At 36.1% G+C, this 22,739-nt stretch overlaps 1 protein-coding gene and 1 long non-coding RNA gene across 4 annotated transcripts in view; one reads left to right on the forward strand and one right to left on the reverse strand.

The window, feature by feature from the left end:
- The window catches only part of LOC110347057 (uncharacterized), a 45,655-nt gene extending 24,949 nt beyond the window's left edge, over positions 1-20,706 (forward strand). Inside the window, exons 3-5 of one of the 2 annotated variants that reach the window (XR_015442455.1) lie at positions 3,141-3,289; positions 12,851-13,060; positions 13,738-20,706. This is a non-coding gene — a long non-coding RNA (uncharacterized LOC110347057). Of the gene's footprint in view, positions 1-3,140; positions 3,290-12,850 lie in introns of both variants that reach the window. The other variant, XR_002391415.2, reaches the window with a different exon arrangement.
- Positions 4,400-22,739, reverse strand: part of Rp2 (RP2 activator of ARL3 GTPase) — a 36,295-nt gene continuing 17,955 nt past the window's right edge. For both annotated transcript variants that reach the window (XM_087189970.1, XM_004871557.4), the window contains 4 exons: positions 20,702-20,816; positions 11,925-12,010; positions 10,246-10,355; positions 4,400-6,926 (listed from right to left, as the gene is read on the reverse strand). In XM_087189970.1, the coding sequence (XP_087046096.1) occupies positions 10,272-10,355; positions 11,925-12,010; positions 20,702-20,816 (285 nt within the window). In that variant the 3' untranslated portion in view covers positions 4,400-6,926; positions 10,246-10,271. The remainder of the gene's footprint in view (positions 6,927-10,245; positions 10,356-11,924; positions 12,011-20,701; positions 20,817-22,739) is intronic.

Here is a 22,739-nt window from a genome sequence, read left to right on the forward strand (position 1 = left end):
GTAGCAATAAAAAGTGAGCCAGCCAGGCTGTATGCAGTGGTTCTGACCTGTAATCCCGGCTACCTGGGAGGCTGAGGCAGGAGGATCACAAGTTTAAGGTCAGCCAGGGCAATTTAGTGAGACCCTGTCTCAAAAAAAATAAAAAAATAAAAAGGGCCCAGGATGTAGTTTACGGGTGATGCCTGAGACCCTACGTTCAATCCTCAGTACCACAAGAAAAAGTTGTGCCAGCTGACTTGATATCTGATATCTAACTATTCACTCCCCATCCCTTAATCAAGCTGCAGTTCTTTTAAAATTCACTTGATCACTAAGGAAACATCTTCCTCTCCGGGCTGCAGGTCCAATCTGTGGTATGAAGTGAAAGGTTATCTCTTTCCCGCCATCTTTGAGCATTGGTCTTTTTCCTTTCCTTAAATTCCATCAGAAGAAAAAAAATCACCCAACTAACCTTTGGAAAAGTATTTCAAGCTTTTTTTTTTTCCTATCTGCTGTTACTTTTTCTTTTTTTCTATCACTTTCTTTTTTATCCTCAATTTTTATTTAAAAATAGATAATATATTTATAAAGTTCAAAAGTCAAAACTATAAAAGGTTTACATTTAGAAGTCTCATTTTCACTTCTTTCTTTCCTCCTTTTTTTCATTTTTTCATTTTCACTTCTGACTCCATCACCCTAATTTCTTCTTGCCTTCTATAGGTAATTTGTATTAGTTTCCTATTTGTCCTTTCAGTGGCTTCTCATGTAAAATTAAGTATCATGGGCCGGGGATTTAGCTCAGTGGCACCGCACCTGCCTTGCAAGTGCAAGTCCTGAGTTCAATCCCTGGTACCAAAAAAAATAAGTAAATAAAAAATAAAATTAAGTATCTCTCTCTCTCTCTCTCTCTCTCTCTCTCTCTCTCTCTCTCACACACACACACACACACACACACACTTATCTCCCATTTCTTACACATAAAGGAGCATAATGAGTACACTTTCAGATCAGATCTTGGTGGTTTTATAACTTAATAGTAAGATTTCTCCTCAGTGTGAAAAGATAGATCTTTATATTTTGCTATTTTTTTCATTACGTTTATTGGTACATTTTAGGTATACAATATGATGACATTCATTAACTTACTTGAATGTTGTTTTTCTGTCCATCTTTGCTCTTTCACCTTTAATCCTTTGTACAGTCAACATGTTTATGCTAACTGCCTAGAGGGTCATATATATTGTGAAAAATACCCCCAAGTCATTTCAATGCATTCCTCTCTTGAGGTTAAGAGTTCAGACATTGGTTTAGACACCAGCTCACATACTTACCTGCTCTAGTTATACTGGTCTTCTTGGAAAGGCAGCTCAGGATTTCTTTTCCCCTCTTCTCCCCCACCTCTCCACTCAGAAAGAGTGTTAAACTGGATTGAGAGGACTCCCTGGCACTAGGTTGAACCACAGTCACAGAAGGTGTAATTTTCAGAGGAGAAAAAGCTAAGTGGTTGTCTCTGCCTTCTGTCTGGAAGCACCCTTTCGCTGAACCTTCCCTTTGTGTCAGCTATGCCTAGGAGTAGACGCTTCCAGGCATCAAGACACACTTTCTTTCCATTTTTTTCCCCTGCAGGTATTCATAGGAAAGGCTTTGTCTTATCAGTGGAGAAAGAGCCAAGCCTAGAGTGTGGGTTTGGGGGCCTCACAGCAATCTAGCATAAGACAATTGCTATCATGAGCCTCACTCCTCCCAAACTGGAGTTTGAGGCCAACACCCTCGCCAATGATAAAGGGTCACTTTGTTTATACTCTGGCATAGATCTCTCTGAAACCCCCTGGTAATGGGACAAGATTCAGGTTTTACTGTATCTCAGTCAAATACATTTTAAGCCATATTGATCTCATCATCCCTTAATAAATCCCCACTTTCCAGTTTCAAATATGACACTGAACAAAGGAGGTCCTTGACCTAAGTTTCAGTTTCTTCACCTGGCAAAATGGGATCCATAATGCAGTCTTCATACATTTGATGTGAAGATTAAATGACTTAATGTTTGCAGAATACTTAACACAGTCCCTGGCTATTATAGTAGGTGCTTAATGAACAGTTGCTATTACTTTTATTATTGGTGCTGCTGAGCAAGTAGAGTGTTATTATTAAGAGCAGGTGTTTTGGAGCTAAACCGCTCTCTCTGGCTTTGGATCTACAGATCTGTGCTTAACATCTGTTTGGCCATAGGGAAGGTAGCTAACTTCTCAAAGCTTCAATTTCCTCAATCATAAAAAGAAGAATAGTAGTGTACCTCTCTCCCAGGGTTGCCCAGAGATTTTCATATGTAAAATGCTTAACACAGAGCTAGACATAGAAGTAGCTGCTATATCTTAATAGGATTAAAAAACCCAAACCCAACTCCACTTGAATGATTTCTGGCCCCTCAGATAAAGTGGAAGATACCTCTTCACATGTATGGGGGTTAAATGCAACATTTACTCATAAAAATGTACTCACAGTATTGTATACTTAAAATGTGTTGAGAGTAGAAATTGTGGGTTGTTTTGCTATTTAAAAATTAACACTCAGAGTTTTATAAGGTCACTGTAACATTCTGAGCATCTACTGTGCCCTTGGTTTATATTTTTCTTTAAACTTAAAAACAAAAATCAGAACGTCACTGATATGTAGTGCTGTCAGATTCAGTATGAACAGTACCATGTAGACTCAAATGCTGCCCTGCCTATCTACACCATTGCCATAAACTTCGACCCTTTATTTGCTCTACAAATACATGTTAATACCACAGGATTTACGATATTCCTGACCAAAGATGTGTAAAGGAGGTCAGCATTTTTTTAATCTCAAGTATCTAGGTCCAGGCTCAAATCAGAAATGTCTGACTCTTCAAATCTAAGCACCACATTTGTGCACATATTTTTTTCTGTGTTATGCTATCTTTAAAGCAGTAAAAGAGGGTGGTCATATGCTCCTCAAATTCTGGTCTACTGCTACCATTGACTAAATTGAAATAAATATTTTCTGAATAAGAAATTATAATTAAATCTCATATGAAGACATGAATGTGTTTATACTGAAGAAACAAAGAAAAACTGCTAAAAGTAAAATATGAATTTAGTATTTTATTTTTCTTTCAAATTTTACATTTGTTTCAGGAAAGAAAGAAAAGCTATTGGTATCATATTCTTCCCAAAAGTTGGAGCCACACTGAATATTTTCCTAGAAAATCTGGCATGTTTTATTGATGATGCCTAAGCTTATCCCTGTAAACACTTGAAGTGGGAAGATGTCAAAAGATAAAGAGGTAACAGATTTGAGGGGGGCCCAAATGATTCTCCTATAAGTCCAAAGCAAGTAGCTGTATGGTTGCTTTGTTTTGTTTTGTTCTAGGGTTACTGGGGTTGAACCTAGGGCTTTCACACTAAGCTACATTTCCTGCCTTTTTTATTTTGAGACAAGGTCTCACTAAGTTGCGCAAGCTAGGCTCAAACTTTTGATCTTCCTGCCTCAGCCTTTCAGAGTGCTATTGTAGGTGTGTTCCACCATAACCTGCTGTGATTTCATTTTAACGCAGCCCCAGTGGTGATTAACAAATCACCACTCTGGCTTTATGTAATGTTTCCCAGTTGAATAAAACAAGAATAGAAGAACACATTAGATGAAAATTTAACTCAGAAACTTTTGTGCTCTTACAGTGGACCCCTGACTTATGAACTCAATTCTTTCCTGAGGGGTGGTTGTAACTCAAGTTGGTCAGGCTCCTCTACACAGCCTTCTAAGTGTCTCTCCTGTATAATTTTAGGCCACACTTTCTTCCAGGCAGATCTCAGTGTCCTTAGAGAGACATTGGCCCAGCATTTCTCAGTCAACCCCACACAGGAAAGGATGTTATAATGTTCCTCCCAGGGCTCTTTAAGGTTTAAATCTGTATGTGAGACCATCTGGAAGCACAAGTGGCCAGCATTCAGGTCATAACTCAAGACTTTGGTTGTAAGTTAAAACTAAAATTCCTGTCATAAGCCAAGTTGTTCATATGTCAGGTCAGTCATAACGCGAGGGTCAACTGTATCTGTTTCCAGTGAACATCACCGATGTTCTTAATGCTTCCTAGGATCCTCAGTGGGCAGAGACCATAGTTACTACTTCAACACAAAACAAATCAAAAAAGTAGTTTAATATTATAGAATATTTTTATTCCAGAAGCAATCAAGAAATACACGAAGGGAGGAATTACACAAAAGATTAAAGTCTGATCTAGTAGAATGAAACTGTGACTCATTCGATAAAAAAATTGTAACTCATTCGATAAAAAACATCTGTTAAAACATAAATCACATTACTGGACTCTCAGCTACTCTAGGAATATAAATATTTCTAACTCTTGATTCTAGAGTTTGATTGTAATAGTTCATCACAAGCTTCTCAAACTTTTTTTTTTTTTTTTGGTGCTGGGGATCAAACTGAGGACCTTGTGCTTGCGAGGTACGTGGTGGCACCACTAAGCTAAATCCCCAGCCCATCAAACTTTAATGTTCATGTTACTCCTCTGATTATTCCCGAATATGTATTAGTAGATGCTTATTCAACAGATCTGGAGAGGGGCTCGATATTAAACCAGCTTTTGGGTGAAACTGATGCTGCTGGTCCACAGATCATACTTTGAGTAGCAAGAAAGGCACGGATAAAGAATTGGAATAAAATGTCACAAGTACTTGGAAATCTGGGCTGGGGATTTAGCTCAGTGGTTCTGCCACCTGCCTTGCAAGCACAAGGACATGAGTTCAATCCCTGGTACCAAAAAAAAAAAAAAGGGCCGGGGTTTAGCTCAGTAGCGCTGCACCTGCCTCACAAGTGCAAGGTCCTGAGTTCAATCCCCGGTACCGGTGAAAAGAAATCTATATGGAGTACTGTATGAGCCTCAAGCAGGGCCTTTCTATCTGTGAGTATTAGAAAAGGCTTCATAAAGTTGGAGTCAGATGAGCTGAGTCTTGTTCTCCTCATAATCTCAGGGAAAAGTGAAGAGGCCTATTTTGTAATTCAGTATAGCTGGACAGGCCATCTAAACTTTCTAACTTTCAATTTCTTTCTCATCTACAAAACTAGGGATTGAGCCAGGTGGATGGCACACCTGTAATCACAACACTTGGGAGGCTGAGGTAGGAAGAATATCGCCATGAGTTTGAGGCCAGCTTGGGCTACACAGTGAATTCAAGGCCAGCATAAACTACATAGTGAGACCCTGTCTCAAAAAACAAAACAAAAAAACCCTTCACAGCCCTGAAACTCAATGACTCTAATGAGATAAATTGTAAAATCACTTACTATAAGATTTGGTTAGAAGTTAAGGTGAAACAGTGTAAAAATGCTCTATTAATGAGACTAACAAACTGACCTACATTTGTCAAAAGTACATAAGTCACTAAGCAAAGAGCACTTAAACCTTAACAGCCTCTTAAACCTATTTTTTCCTATTTAGCTGCCTATTCATAGCCAGGTGTGTGGCTTCACGGCTGAACTACTTTTTTTTTGGTATCAGGGATCGAACTCAGGACCTTGTGCTTGCAAGGCCGGTGGTGGCACCACTGAGCTAAATCCCCAGCCCATGGCTGCACTACTTTAAAAGAATATCATACTCACTTTGCACAGCACAATACTTAACATTTATAAAGTACTTTTCATTTTCAAGACACTACAAATATCGGTTAATTACTTGTCACACAATTTGCAAGTTAATACTCATTAGTCCAATTACAAGTGGACCAGATGAAATTGAAGCAGTGAAGACAGGCTCCAGAGGGAGGATCAGAGCCAAATTGAGAATTCTGAGGGCTATCACCTATGCTGTTTATAGATGAGAGCCAGCCCTCACCAGGAAAGCACTGAATCAACAGGAAAGGAAGAAATCACCATTTCTGAGCATCTTGCTGAAGCTTGCCATTAAACACCAAAATGTCATATATGGAAAGAGACAAAGTATTATAAAGGCTTACTTCCACCTCCAACAAAACCTTCAATCTACCCAAAACGAAAAACAAGTTAACAGTGACTCCGTTTTTACAAAAAAAAAGTTTTCATTTTCTGTTACCTAGGTTTTGGTTGCTATAACAAATATAGTACCTGAGATAAATCAACTTTTAAAGAAGAAAGGTTTATTTTGGCTCTAGGTTTCAGTTCATGGTCAAATGGCCTGTTGCTTTTAAGCCTCTGATGAGGAAGTACATCATGGGGGGCAGGTGCATGGTGGAGCAAGCTGCTCACCTCATGGTGGCCAGGAGAGGGGGAAGGGACCAGGATCCCCATATCCCCTTGAAGGGCACATCCCCAATGACCTAACTTCCTTCTACTACTTCCTCACCAGCTGAAAGTTCCACCACCTCCCAATAGCACCACAAGCTGGCAACCGTGCCTTTTTTTTAGGTATACAATATAATGACATTCATCATTGGAAATTTGTACCTTTACGTAATCTATCTTGGTTCTTATATTTTTCCCCATTCCCCTGCCCTCCCTTCAACCCCTCTATCCCTCTCTATTTACAAAGAATTTGTTTCTATTTTTTCATTTTCTCATATTAATTCCATTCCCTTCTTTCCTTTCCCCTACCTCTCCTACTTCCCCTTCCCCTCTGGCAACTATGACTTTTAACACACAGGCTTTGGGGGACATTCCAGATCCAGACTATAGCATATCAGTATAATTTACATGAAGTTTGGTTTTTTGAGTGTTAAAACTTTTAAAGTATTTTCTAGAATGGGTTTTGAAGAAGTAATCATATTGTAATTACAATACATTCTCTTTCTATAGAGAACAGTTACAAATATCCCTTATAAATGAGCAAAACAAATTTTAAACACCAAGAATTACCCAATAAGAATTTAATCACTGTCTTGCAATTTCTGTTTTTTCCAGTGCTCCAAATGCTGTAGATGTATGTGTAGAACCTTTATAAGTAGAAATATAAATAATGTTATTTAAAAACTGACCAATCTGTAATTTTAATACTTCTGATTTATGGTCTAGGAGAGTGAGAAGTTGAATACAAAAGGCTAGTAAATTTGGTAGCAACTTAAAAATAAGGTACATTTGTATAAACCTGAAAGGAAGTATAACACAATTCTTTTTTTTTAGAATATCGAAATGAAGATGCCCAATCTTAGTATTAAGTTGTAATATAATATGATTCCTTTTAACAAAGGAAGCATTATATTGGACATTCCTTAGATTAAAACAGGTTTTCTACTTCCTTTGCGTTTTTTTCAGAGTGCCTTGTGTATACACATACAGAGAGACACAAACACACACACACAGCACACAGTTCATTTCTCTTTAACATACAACATAGATTAGAAAATTTTATTTTGCTTTTAACATTAAAAAATTTGGCACATGTATGTTATAGAAGTGCTCTTCAAAAATGAGTGTTAAGCCATTTTCATTTTAACATTTATTAAAAATCACATTTTATAAACACTAGGTAAATTGCATATAAAAGCTGCACATATACAGAAACAAAACAAAACCAGCAGCACTTATTAATGCAAAAGAAACTAATATGATGTTTAAATATGTATAACTTAATACAGTTACTAAATTTTCATTGCCAATAATTTTTTATGAATTCAAAACCTATTTCAGAAATGAAATATAGTAATTTTTATTACTACCAAAGTTTAGAAGTATAAAAACTATCATTATTTTAAAAAATCTTTTCAAACATTCAGAAGCCAAATGACTCTCCTTAAAGACAAATTAGGCTGGGGATGTAGCTCAGTGGTAAAGTGCTTGCCTAGCATGCATGAGGCCCTTGGTTCAACCCCCAACACCACCAAAAAAAACAAAAAAAAGGAAAAAGAGAAATTAAACATTAAAATCTCTTATGTAATTGAACAGTAAAAAGTTTTAGGCTTTGGTTAACAAATACTAAATTTAGTGGAAAATCTTAAATCAACATCTCCCTTATTATTATATTCCTGAGTTTGCTAAAATACCATTGGAAATAAAGAACTCAATCTATATCTTTCCATGACATTGGATTTAAGTTTTCAAAAACAAAAAAGAACTGATTATTTTAAATATGAATAATTATGTTTAATAATATAATCATGATAGGAAGGAATATATTTAGTGTAGCTTCACTAAGATAAAAAGTTAATGCACTCTGACCATTATTTGCGAAGATTATTTATAAATTATGATCATAGTTACATTAAACCTGTCATGAATTTTTATTTGCACCTTATGAAATCATATTGACTTTTCAGAGTATGATGATCTGGTAAAATAAATAATATGGTGCCAGGGATTTAGCTCAGTTGTGCCGTGCCTGCCTCACAAGCGCAAGGTCCTAAGTTTGATCCCCGTACTGAGGGAAAAAAAAAAAAGAAAGAAATCTAATGGTACAGTGCTAATGGTTAGCACAGAGCTAGGCACAGTGTGGGTGCTCAATATTACTAATTTAAAGTGAAGAGTTTTCTAATGTATTATTTCTGCATAGTAACATGCAATTCAATGTAGTAGTTAACCTGAAAACATCCAAAAACATTGTAGACATGAAAATGTATTTTTAGTAACAATCGTAAAAATAATTTTTACAAGGGGCCATTTTTGGTCTTAGTTTTATCAAAATAGAATTAAATTTCAGATTTTAAAATAGACCCTTTAAAAATAGGCTTATGGGGCTGGGCATGTAGCTCAGTGGTAGAGCACTTACCTAGCATGTGTGAGGCCCTAGGTTTGATTCCCTGTACTAGAAAAATAAATAAAATAGGCTTATGAAAGCTGTTTTCCTATTAGCTGCTGTATGTTTTGTGGATGGCTGGTTCAGCACCTTCACACATGATCAACCTATCAACACCCTTTGAACTGATTATAACATAGCCCTTGAAAGAGTTTTACCTAAAAATTGAATCTGTGCATCTGAGGATTGGGTCCAAGAATGTGGATTTTTTTTCTGGTACAGGGGATCGAACTCAGGACCTTATGCTTGCGAGGCAGGTGCCATGCCATTAAGCTAAATCCCCAGCCCAAGAATGTGGATTTTTTAACAAATACTTCTACCCTGCCTGCCTCCTGGCAAATTACTATGATCAGGTGGATTTGAGAAATAATGCTTTGAAAGCAACCAAAATAATTCTATCATATTTACATTACTTGATAAATGTATCAAGCTTTTCAATAATCTGCATGGCTTATCATCATGCCTATTTCAAAGTCACAAAGTTTTGTTCCAAATCTCTTGATAGCTCAGGAGATGGCTGATCAAACAGTAATCACCTTTAAAAAAATCTGCTGGTAGTTAGGCTTCTACAGTTTTACTATTGCATATACCTTCTCTTACCAGAAGCAGAAGAGACATCTAACAGTTGTATTTAAAAAAAAAAAAACACAATGTGCGATTTATTCAAATGGTCATACTACTTATGAGGAAGCCTCACAATGCTATACCAACATAAGTTATTAGACTTATTTGCAAAGCTAGTTATCAAATGCCTATTTCTTTTCTTTTTTTTTTTTTTTGTTTTAGTTTTGTTGCCCAGCAGGCCTCAAAGTCCTGGGCTCAAGTGATCTTCCTGCCTCAGCCTTTTGATTGGCTAGGACTACACTCATGTACCACTTATTTCTTTAAAAAATTCAATTTAAAAAGTAGTATGTCAACTCATGTACAAAATCTTGTTAGCTATTTAATGCAACTAGGAGGCAGTTATTTTATTTTTATTTTTATTTTTTTTTGGTACAAGGCACTGAACTCAGGATCTTGCACTTGCGAGGCAGACGGTAGAACCACTAAGCTAAATCCCCGGCCCAAGAGGCAGTTATTTAACTAAATATGTATACATGAAAAAATGTGCATGTGTTCATTCTAACTGATCAAATAGTAACAAATCCCTCTAAATTTAAAAAGATAAAATAAGCAGTGAAATGTATTCTCACACAAATATAGAGCACTGAGGAAAGTTGGAAAATTTAAATTATTAGAGATTTGAAAGTATATTTAATTAGGATTGAAATCATGAACTGGTAGTCACTTTATTTTCTAATCAGGGTATTATAAGCAAAGAAAGAAAACTACAAGCTTACTGAAGTGGGCTAAATAGTTTTTAAGCAGATTAAAACTATTTAATTGAGCTATTTTGATAGTTGCAGTAGTCAATGAGTTATTAAAAATAACATTTAACAATTTTAGCATTAGTAAAAATCACTGCAAATACACAAAAGCATATTATCAAACTCTGTACACAAAAGTTGGAAAGGGCTTAATACCAAATCCTTGGTTCCACATTTGCACTTCATATTCCCATCTGTATGTCAGCAAAATTGTAGAAGCTGTCTACATCTCCAGATGCTGTCTCCTTGCTTTCTGATACAAACATCTATATTAAATGTAAAATAAATAAAAAATAAGTACTGTGACCTCAAAATGCCAATGGCCACATCACCACAAAATAAAGTCACAAGCTTATTTAAATGAAATTCAAGTACATCATTTATTTAATTCACAGATTTTTCCATAGAATCAGTGCAGTATGGCTTCAATAGCTATAATGTAAATTAAGCTCTTTTAAAATCACTTGTGATATAATTGTCTTTGCTTTCATAACACTTCTGTTGTATTTTATGACACATGGAATTTTACTGTTTAATGTATGTACAACATTCAATATTACAAAAGCTACTGAGTAAGATTTATTTAAAGAACTCTTAGTTTCTTTTATTTTCTAATAAAAATCTCAGTAGGCTGAGAAGCAAAATTTAATATGCTTTTCAAAGCTGCTAAAGATATATTACTAATTTTATTTTATGTTATTTATTTATTTTTGCAGTGCTTGGGATTGAACCCAGGGTCTAGCTCATGGCAGGCAAGTGCTCTACCACTTAGCTATACCCCCTTTCACTGAAATAAGGTCTCACTATGTTGCCCAGGCTGGTGTTGAACTTCTAAGCTCAAGTGATCCTCCTGCCTCTGCCTCACAAGTAGTCAAGACTACAGGTATATGTCACCACTCCCAGCATATATTACTAATTTTATATGAACTATTTTCTGAACATCACTGAAAGAAACTCGTCAATAGAACTCCTTCAAGAGTGGCTTCTACAAATGTCAGCCAGAGAAATAGAGGAGACATGGGTTTTATTCTCGCTTTATCATAAACTAGCTGCATGATGCTGGCAGTTTAGTAAACTTCCCTGGACTCAGTTTCCACACTTGTAAAGTGAGAAAGTTAAATTAGATAACATCGTAACAATTCAGCTCTAAAAACTCTGAATCATATAACCATTTCATCTCTCAGTTCCTTTTTCTATTTCCCTTTTCCTTAGTACTACTGTGATGATAAAATGAGATGGAAGATACATATACTTTAAATTTCGCAAATTCAAAACAAATCAAAAGGACAAAACAAAAAATTTCCTGTTATTTATTAAAAATAGTCAATTATATATTTATTCATTTAATTCTTTTTTATGTTATATTAAGCTATTTAAATCTGAAATTCTTAGATATAGTAACTTCAACAACATATTTAGAAAATACCTACATGTAATCATTTCAAGATCTACCTCAGATTTAATGTTTGGTGATAAATTACTGAAACAAATAAAAATGAACTCCAGGCAATAGGATTTTCCTAAAGAATATAATCTTAGGAATAAAATATTTTACAACATATCACTATTTTTAAAAATTCAAGGGCTTGAAGAGACACTATGACTTTTGACTTTAAAATACTTGTTTTATTGAAGGTAAATTCTTATTTTCTTATTATTTTAAGCAATTGACGCTTTAGTTTAGCAAAGAAAAACCAAAGCTTAGTACCCAGTTATTTAAGATAGGTTCTAAAAATCACAATGTGTTGGATTAAAAGAGGGATAAAAGTACTATTTGGTTGTAAGGAAAAGGAAATGAAAGGTCAGACTGGGATATAGTCAATAACATCTTGTACCTTGGTTCCATTGAATATCTTGTTTATAATAAGTTGACATTCTTCTACAGCACCATCTGCATTAAATTCCAAGGCAATCACAGGACCTATAAGTAAACCCAAAAAGTGTTTTCTGAGTATGAGTACAAATATATTCTAAAAATTAATCTTTGTATTTTCCCCTGAAAAATCTTCAGCATCTTCTTTGGGGGTGAGAAAAAAGGAAGCAGGAAGTAGACAGATGGGACACATTACCACAGCTGCTTCTTCCTACACTAATCATGAAACAAATTAACATAGAGTCTCATCCCATGAAAAGTAGCTTTAGAGTTATTATAGGACTAGTGACACATTTTTTAAATAGTGTTCTAAATAGTCTGGTTTTTCTATGCTTTATTCTTCCATAAAAATCCGAGAATCTCCACTCATTTACCAGCACAAAGAATAGCTGACAAAATAGCAAATAAGATCAAAAGCAGTCCAAATCAACATAAGTAGGTCTTGCCAGGCAGCCAGATTTGCTTCCAACTCTCCTACTTACCAGCCAAGTTCTGGGCCACCAACAGTGGAGCTAAGCCAAATAGGAATTGAGGCCAAGCACAAAAGTAAAGCCCACCTGAAAGTATTTTCCTTGAGTGTGTCTTCAAGCTAAATTATAGAAATGATAATGAAGTTTTAAGTGTTTAAATCCTATAAATAGAGGGATTTGTGCCTCCTTTCCCATAAATTAATTTGAATACTTTTAAAACCCACTGTAACTTAAATTTTGAGGTCAAGATTCATGATTTAATCTTTGGTAAACTTGGATTGAAATGCAGCATTGGCACTATTAGTGTCAAATAGTTGGCAAGCATGGTCATAAATTAGAAAAGCAAAATATGCCCTTTAATTGAGTTAGTATGTATTCAACTATCACTATTTCCTAATGGACTACCTTTTTATTTCAGATAGTGATGGAGAAGTCCTGAGCTTCAAGGAACTACAAATTTCTTGGAAAAAAGGCAAATTCATTAAACAGATACAAAACAACATAGAATAATGAAGTAGAGTACTAAGGTGAATGAACATGAAATAAGTTGAATGTAGTTGTATGCCACAAGGTGTTACACAAGAATGAGAAAAAGATCGTACTACGTTGGGCACCTAAATAACCAAAGGTTTGTGATTTAATACAGACAACAAATACAGAAAAGGCAGAATATACAGCAGACAACTATGTTATGCAGTTAGACACAGAGAAAAAATTAAAATACGAGTTTTTCAGCAGCACAGGGTATAGATTATGATAGGTACTGGTAAGTGGGAATGCTTTCTTGCTCTTGGCAAGCTCTATGGAAGGGGCAGGTAATAATCAGAGGGCATTAAATGGAGCTAGAGATGAACTAATTGCAAGGGGAACAATTCTAAAGGGTGGCATATAGGAAAAGATTGTTAGAGAGCCTACGCGCCAGGGACAGAAGGGAAGTGCCCTGCAGGCTGGAGGGGCCAGGCAGAAAGGTGCCCCTCCCCCACTCTGGCCCCTTCTGAAGATACTGTTGCGTTTTTGAGAAGGAGAGGCACCCTGGAGTGGCTAGATCGGGAAGGGAGGGATCTCAGGCCCTTATTTGCATACCCAACATTCACAGCAAGCTTCCAGAAGATTCCCTGGTTTCAGCCTTCACCCTTATTGAATTAGGCCTGCAAGTTGTTACAATAGTAGCACTTCCCAGGCATTCTTCCTTTTAGTCTAGGTCTCCCTCCTGTGTACTAGTCTCTCTGTTCTGCAGCCCAGGCCCTGTTACAATAAAGACTCCCTTTAGTGTTCCTGTAAACCTGTTTGTGATTTATTTCTCAGGTAGCAGGGGCTCCAAAATTCCTATAAATCTACTTAAGACTTTTATCTTCCAAAGAGAGATGAATAAACATCAAAGAACTCCAGAAACCAGCAGCCAACAAAGACCAGCAGCAGAGACACACCATCTGGTAGAATTGACCTACAGTGTCCAGCACAAGCAGGCATCAGACAGTGACCTATGGTGTCCAGCATAAGCTGGCATCAGACTGTGACAGCTGGCAATGGCAGTGACCAGCAGCTGGCTGTGTCAAGTGTTGCCATCCAGCATTACCTGGTGACATCAAGATTGCTAGCGGAGCTGTACCTTGCCGATTCTTGAATCCAGCAAAAGAACCCTAGGCTGATTGGCAATATTCCCACACTTGGATCTACAGTCCAGTCTTAGATTGCAAGTAACTTGGTCTGTGGAATGTCACATGATCACAACTGGTCTGTCTGTCTCCTTTGATATACAAGTGCTTTGGATTATAAGCAGAATGAATTATTCTTACAAACCAAGGTTTTACTGTATTTAGAAAGATTGACTCTAATGTAAAAAAGATAAACATCGAGGGAAGAAAACCTAAGAAAAATGTTTACCTGTTAGAGAAAAGAGGGTCCAGGTGAAAGAGATAAGGATAGATGGAAGTGAAGCTTCTCTGAATGTACATTTTTAAATGTAATTTTGACATTGGGTATCATGCCAATGCCTCAAAAAAAATCAAAATTAAATATGGAACAAAAGCAAAAGCAGTTCCTAAAAATTAAAAACAAACTGAATCAAATGAGTCTAACTGTATATCAAGTTCATCACATGACCACACAGAGAAAAGAATTATTCCAACCAAACTCAAGAGCCAATATTTTGACTGTGCACCCTCAGTGGAATACAGTCTAAGGACAAAAAGATTGAAGGAAATCTTAAAATTATAGTAATCTCATTTGTACTATTAAAATTTGCTATTATTCTGAAACCATTTACATACGTATTATAAGCTCAATCAATATTATAAGGAACCAAAATTTTCAACTATTATAAATATAAATGAACAAATTTTTTTAAAAAGTCATATATTGGTGGTAAGTTGGTCTATCATTTGGATTTTAAATGTCCCCCAAAGGCCCATGTGTTAAAGGCTTGGTCCTTAGCCCATGGGAGTTGGTGGAAACATTAAGAGGCAGCTCTTAGGGGGAGGTCTTAAGTCACTGGGGGCTGCTCTCAAAGGGGATTGTGGGGACCTAGGTCTCTTTTCTCTCCTTTTTTTTCTGGCCACGTGGTGAATGGGCTTCTTCTGCCATGTGCCCTCACTATTGTGTACTGTGCTGCCAAACAATGGGTCTAATCAGTCATAGATTGAAATCTCTAAAACTGTGAGCCAAAAATAAACCTTCCCTTTTTATTAAATTGGTCACCTCAGGTGTTTTGTTACAGTACAGAAAGCTGATTAACACAGTTAGTACTTGTTAAAGCTGGATGACAGATATAGGGGTTTGTTATACAGACATTCCTCATTGAACCTAGTTCTGTTCCTGCGACTAGGTAGTTAAATGAATTGGTCGCTAAATGAGGTTTTGTATATAGTATGTACATTATGGTATTTGGGACAAAGAAATGGTCAAAGGAAACCCGAGCATGATAACTTTGCCTTTATTTGCATAACTCTTAAATGCAATACTGTAACATAACAATATAAAACTACTGTACTGTACAGTACAATCAGCAAAAATTATAGTACTATATAAATAAGACATACTATACTTTTATGGCTTGTGTCTAGATGTCCCCCCAAAGCCTCATGCAGTCATAGGTGGGGCTTTTTTTTTTGGTACTGGGGATCGAACTCAGGACTTTGTGCTTGTAACGCAGCCTCGGTGCCACTGAGCTAAATCCGTGGCCCTAGGTGGGGCTTTTTCAGAGGTGACTGAATCTAGAGTGTGTGAGTGATTCATGGTGCAATGCTAGGATTAAGGGTGCTAGAATTAAGGGTGTGTGATTACAAAATCAGTCCACTGTTTGGTTTGGAACCCTTTAATCTCAGTAGCCTGGATACAACATAAGGGACAGAAAGAGGCTTGTCTTGTCCCTTGCTTGCTTTGGTACCTTCTGGCCACCACAAACTGTTTCTCCTCTGTGATGCCTGTCTGCCATGCCACCTGCCTTGGAGCCAGCCAATTATGGGCTGAAACCTCTACAAACTGTGAGCCAAATAAACCTTTCTCCCTTTAACTTTGGGTGTCAGGTATTTTCTCTCAGCAAGGAGAGAAAAGTAACTAAGACATATACCAAAAAAGACATTGAGGCTATATAAACAAGATGTACAGAGCTGTACAAAAAAAAAGATGGATTGGAAGTCTGAGCAGTGGGTTGTAAGTCCAAATAGTCATTAAACAGGTAAGTCATTAAACAAGGACTATCTGTACTATTCTGTCTTTTCATGTTTAAAATTTTCCATTAAAAATATTGGATTGGCAAGGTTAGAAATGTCTTAGCAGAGAAGACCTCCTGCACATTTTGTAACAAAACATAGCTAGCTTTATAAAAGAAAATCTGTAGTCTTACATTTTCAATTTCAAATATCAATGTTAACTCATGATTTCTTTTTCTAAAAAAAAGAACCAGGGCTCCTTGGAGAAGTGGTTGATATTAGTTCTAGGCCAAATATTTGATATTAGTTCTAGAAAATACAGGATGAACGTGGAACATCTTGTAGAGCCATAAAGGGAAGTGTTTAAAAATCAAAAGGATGGACATATGTCAAAGGGACAGAGAAACCAACCCCAAAGAGCTCCCAAATGACTAAAACTGGAACAATGTGATAGTATTGCATTATAACCCAAATAATAAAATACACATCCATGAGTCAATAGTCATAGAAATAAAAGATTAAATAAATAAATAGAGAAGAAGGGCCAATACTCTTAAAAGAATTCCAAATAATATATGTGGACATTCCTTTCTCTAGGAGGTGGAGCTTAATGCTTCTATCCTTGAGTGTGGGCTAGTCTCAGTGCCTCGCTTCTAAAAAACAGTATGGAAAGAGAAAACACGGAAACTTTATAAAAGAAAAACCTGGCAGATAACACTCCATGTTGATATCATGGGTCCCATGATGTGATATGAACAGAAGGGTACTCCACCTTTTTCCCAAACCTGTATCTCTAGTCTAACTAGAAAAAAACAGCAGACCTATCCAAATTGAGAGACTCTCTTCAAAATAGATGACCAAAACTGTTTAAAAGTTTCAGGTTATGAAAACCAGGGAAAGACTGAGGAATTATCACAGATTGGAGGAGATTAAGGAGACACAGCAACTAAAAGCAATGTGGGATCTTAGATTACAGTAAAAAAAGGATATAAGTGGATAAACTGGTAAAGTTTGAATGAAGTCTATAGTTTGAGTTAATGGCATTTTTACCACTGTAAATTTCTTAGTTTTGACAAATGTACCATGGTTGTATTAACATTAGGGGAAGCAGGGCCAGGGATTTAGCTCAGTGGTTTCACTGCCTGCTATGCAAGTGCAAGGACCTGAGATCGATCCCCGGTACCAAAAAAAAAAAAAAAACAAAAAAAAACCAGGGGAAGCTGAATAAAGAATATACATAAACTCTCTGTACTATTTTTGCATTTTTTCTATAAAACAAATTATTCCAATAGAAAAGTTCATTTAAAAGACAAAAAAAATGTCCAGAAGCTTCTCATCTTATTCAGACCAGAATGCTCAGTCTCTATAGTATCCTACAAGACCCTACATTATCTGACTCTATCTCAGCTACTTCTCAGACTTCATCTACTATTTTGTTGAATAAATTAACGAATGGCCTTCTAAACCAAATTAAGCCATCTAATCTTCAGAATCATCTGGGAAACTATTAAAATGTAGATTTTATGGACATATCTCAGGTTCTTTTGAATCATTCTTTTTGAGGTGGGGTGTGTGAGTTGGATATTAATTACATACACAAACACATATATAGAGCCTAGGCTAGGCTCAAACTTGTGATCCTTCCACCTCAGCCTCCTGGGTAGCTGAGAGTACAGGTGTGTGCCACCATACCTGGCTGGTAATTTACATTTTTAAAAGCGCCCTAGATGGTTCTGAGGATTAGATTTGGAAATTTCTCAAAATGGAAAACAGGAAATTCTTTTATTAAGCAGTCAAATAGCTATATGAACTAAAAAATAATTATGACTACTTTAACTGAAGAGGAAAATTTAGACACTTTGAGGTGGCAGCAAAGTAGGTATATACTTATATAGTGAATTTTCAAAAGAGTAAGTGTACCCTTAGAACAGTAGTTCTCAACTAGGAGCAATTTTGCCCCATAGGGGACATTTTGCAATGTCTGAAAAACAATTTCAGTTGCAATAACTAGAGCAACTGGCATCTAGGAGACAGAGACCAAAAATGCTGCTAAGCATCCAGTAAGGCACAGGATAATCATTCATAACATTATCTGCCTAAAACATCAGTAGTGTCAAAGTTGAGAAACCTTGTCTTAGGATGATCAATAGCCATTTTTAAAGAAGGATCCAGTCCATTCAACTCCTGCTTGGCAGTTTGCTTACTCTTCCACAATGCATAATTGAGCAGTTTTTAAATTTTCTTCAAGTTTTTATTTTGAAAAAGTTCACATATTATAGGAGAGTTGAAAGAGCAGCATGAACATCTCTTTGCCCTTCATCTAAACCTACCAACTCAAAATGTGGTCACATTTGCTTTATTGCATGATATACACCATGTACACACACGTGCTATTTTTTATTTTGTTGACATGACACTCAGCACGCATCTCCTATATAACTACAATATCATTATCATACCTCAGGAAATAAGAATAATTCCCTATCATTTTCATACTTCCTCAGTTTGTCCCCAAAATGCCATTTATAGCTTTACAGCCCACCTCATCTCAATCCAAAATCCAATCAAAGTTCACTCATTGCATCCAGCTGTTATTTCTCTTCAGATTCTTTTAATCCAGAAGAGTTCCCCATCTCTTCTGTTTTCCAACAGTGTCTGAAGAAATCTAGCTAGTTGTCTTACTGAATGTCTTCTATTTTGGATTTAGCTCATTGTCTCCTCATGGTGTCATTTAGCGTATTTCCTTTCCTTCCTATAAGCTAGGATTTAAGTTCTGGTTCAATTAGACTATAGTGAAATACTTTTAGCAATAATACTTCACAAGTGATGTGGTGTAGTTCTCATTGCAGCTCATCAGAAGAAACAATATCAGGCTACTCATCACTGACAATAAGTTTGATCACTGTGTTAACAGAGTTATCACAAAATCACTGCTGTAAAGATATGTTTCCTCTCTGGATTAGAATGTATAAATATCTTACTTCTTAGTAACTTCTCCCTCAATAGTTTTAGCATCTACTGATAATTTTTGTGTGAGATGATTATTACATTGAGGTTGAAAAATAGTGATTTCCAAAGTCTATCATTTCGTACACATTTATTAGTTCACAATATTCTGTAAACAGCAGAGGAGTGTTCCTTTATTTTCTCCTCTCCTTTATCACCATGGAGGCATGGATTTCTGTTGTTAAATTAGTACCTTTATTTTTCTCCTTTTTATCCTCCCTCTCCTCTCCCTTCCCCTACCCTTTCTCCTCCTCCTCCTCTTCTTTCTTCTGTCTCTGTCTCTGTTTCTCCCTCTCTCTCTCTTTGGTGCTGGGTATTAAACTCAGGGCCTTGCACATGCTAGGCAAGTGTTCTACCACTGAGCTACACCCTCCAGTTTCCATCATTCTTTGTGATGGTCAAATTGTGCCCAAATTTGTCTGGTGAAAACTCCATCAAGTTGGCTCTTGTGACTTTCTGACATGACTTCATCAATCTTTGGGTACTTCCTATGGGTATTTCTGGCTTTGTTTTTTTGTCAAAACCTTTATTGGTGCATCCTAGATATGATAACATTCGTCATAGGGAATTTGTACCAGTACATGATATATATTGCTGCTTCTTTTTTTTCCCATTACCCCCTGCCTTATGTACAAAAGCTTGTTTCCATTTTTTCCTTCAATTTTTCTCTCTTTTTTTCTTGTCCTTTCTTTGGCTTTTAAGACCTGTTTTTATGATGTTTATTTCCTGAAATTCCGATAAGCTCTGTTTTAGTTCTAGGTTTTGCAGTAGTAGAACATTATACTACTTGCATGTGGAACACTGTTACTTAAATGCAGATACTATTATTTGGGTTGCAGTAATATTATGATGCTACTTCAATAACATCACACAAGTATATAAATCATTAATTTAGACCTACTCATGTGTTCATTTCTAACCCTCATACATTAAGATGTCCATTACACTTATTACCTGATTCCATTTCTGAGAGCTGTTGAAAGTATAAAGTTTTGGATTTTTTAAATTAAAATTTAGCCTTGAGCAAACAACACCTCCACTCTGAGCCGGCAAACAGTACTCTGCCCTCTAGAGTCCGTATACCGTCACATACAGATAGGCGGACAGTACAACAAACTCCAGTTCCTCTCTGAGATGCAGACATATATCCAGTATCTGAAACTTATTGGTGAAACTCATTGGGGAAATTCTAATTCTACATGGGAAGTTAACCAATCATATGAAATACATAAAGTAGTATATCACTTTATTTATATTTCTTATTTCTTTCTCAGTATGGTCAAAGCACATCTTTATCAAGTCCTCTGCAACTCCAGGCAGGGAGTATAAAATGTTAACTCATTACAGTATAAAGCACAACAATAATAATAACTAAAAATAAAACATGTGACCTTTAAATACTAACACAGAACAAGGAAAAACCTAATGCCCAATTTCTAGTCAGTTATGTAGGACTTCTAGTCAGTTATGTAGAAATTTTGACATTTCTAAACAGTAATAGGAAAAACAGAACAAATGAGAAGAAAAAGTAAGAGAAATGTTAAAGTAAGAATAAATCAAATCAGAATGTCAAGAAAATAACCACAGAAGTATATCAATCATCCAGAAGTTACCTTTGTTTAGAAGGGGAAGGAAGTCAGGTGCTTTTTCCCGAAAAACCCTTTTTGCATCCTCAGCTTTCATGGACACTTCCTTTGTCTGAACTAGGAAAAAGCCTTTACCAACCATCTGTGGAAAATAAAGTTTCATTTAGATTTTAAAATAAACATCTGAGATAAAAACAATGTTATCCTATTCAAGCATTTTTTCCATATAAAATTCAACACAGCATGTTGATTTTTGTTTTAGTCTTTAACTCTAATTCAAATTTGCAGTAACACATTCTCACATAGAAAGGTTCCTTGGTTCACGAACTCAGTTGATTCTGGTCATGAACCAAACTGGATGAGAACGGAATCAAATTTCCCCATAAGGTCAACATTGAATCTAACCATTGAATTTGATTTGGTTCTCATCCAACTCAGTTTGCAACCAGGATCATAGAATCAAGTCCATGAACTGATTCCTTCTTACAGATGGGTGGTTCTGGTTAAGAATTAGTACTGCAGGGACAAAATGGCACAGCAGTGAGTTCCAGTGACTCAGCTTCTCCAGGACAGTGTCTGGAGTCTGGAGTTCAGTGGCTTGGAGAGGAACAGAAGTTAAAGGAGAGTATATGGGAACCATGAGGGAAATGGCAGGAGAAAAAAGTTGGATTGAGTGATACAGAGGTGGCCCATATGGCAGAGGAGAAAATGGGGCTGCTGAGGGGCACAATTCATAATAGCTAAATCCTGTAAGCAGCCTGTATATCCATTAACAGATAATTCCAAAAAGAAAATGTGGTATCTATCCATAATGGAGTACTACTTGAAGAAAGACACATTTGAGACATTTGTTGGAAAATACAGTGTTGAGTAAAATACATCACACACAAGCTTAAATACCATAAGTATCTCTCATTTGAGTGATGCAAAGTTCAAACAAAGAAAATGATAAAGGATGGATAGAAGGGGACAAAGGAATGAATCGCTTTTAATAGGGAAGTGGTCCAAGGGAACACAGCAAGGGGTGAGGAAGAGGGGAAGAGGAAATCAGAGGAATAAAGATGTGCCATGTACAGGACCCTAATAATCTCAATTTCTGTAAACACTGTGCCAATACATGAGCTAAGACAAATAATATCAACAAGTACAAAAAAGGGGTAGGGGATAGGGGAACTGGGGGAGGGAATAGGAAGGGGATTAAAAAGAAAAAGAAGCTGTAATATGTACATGTAACCACTCCCCAAAATGATTGTAACTGCATGAATTGCAAACATGTACTAATAAAATAAAAAATTATAAAAATGAATTAGTACTGTAGTGCCTACTGTTAAGAGTAAGAGTCAAATATTAAATGTTTATTATTCCTCAATTTAAAACATAATTAAGGTGGGTGTTGTGGCACATGCCTGTAATCCCAGCACTCTGGGAGGCTGAGGCAGGAGGATTGTAAATTCCAGCCCAGCCTGGGAAATTTAACAACCTAGTGAGATCTAAAATAAAAAGTAAAGGGCTTGGGATATGACTCAGTGCAAAAGCCTCCTGTTCAATCCCCAGTGCTGAAGAAAAAGAAATAAAACATGATTTAATTTTTTTTCTTTTCTGAAACTACCAGATGGAAGCTTTAGTTTCGTGACACTGAAAATGTCCAATGAAAGGAGAATGGTTAAGTAAATTATGGTATTTACATGATGAAATACCATAGTTAATTATATTTATCATAGTTCATTAAATATAACAAAAATATAATACAGTGGGACGAATTTTATGTAATGTTAATTTTAGAAGGCATAGTACACATTTGTACAGTAGAGCACAATAAGAGTTCAAATCTATGGAGTACTATGTACCAGGAAATTTTATGCACTTTACATGCATAATACATTTAGCCCTCTCATGATACAGGTATTCATTGTATGGATGAGATAACAAAGAGATGAAGTGGTTAAGACACTTGTCCAAGGTTACAGAACTATTAAGTAACAGCTAGGATTCGAATCCAATTCATGTGATTACAGACTAAATAAATTCTAAATATTATTCCTAAAAAGACTGTTTAAGGTACAGT

This window comes from Heterocephalus glaber, unplaced genomic scaffold (genome assembly GCF_053883595.1).
Source record: "Heterocephalus glaber isolate CG9 unplaced genomic scaffold, H.glaber_assembly_v1.0 deba00001547, whole genome shotgun sequence".
NCBI classification, from domain to species: Eukaryota; Metazoa; Chordata; class Mammalia; order Rodentia; family Bathyergidae; genus Heterocephalus; species Heterocephalus glaber.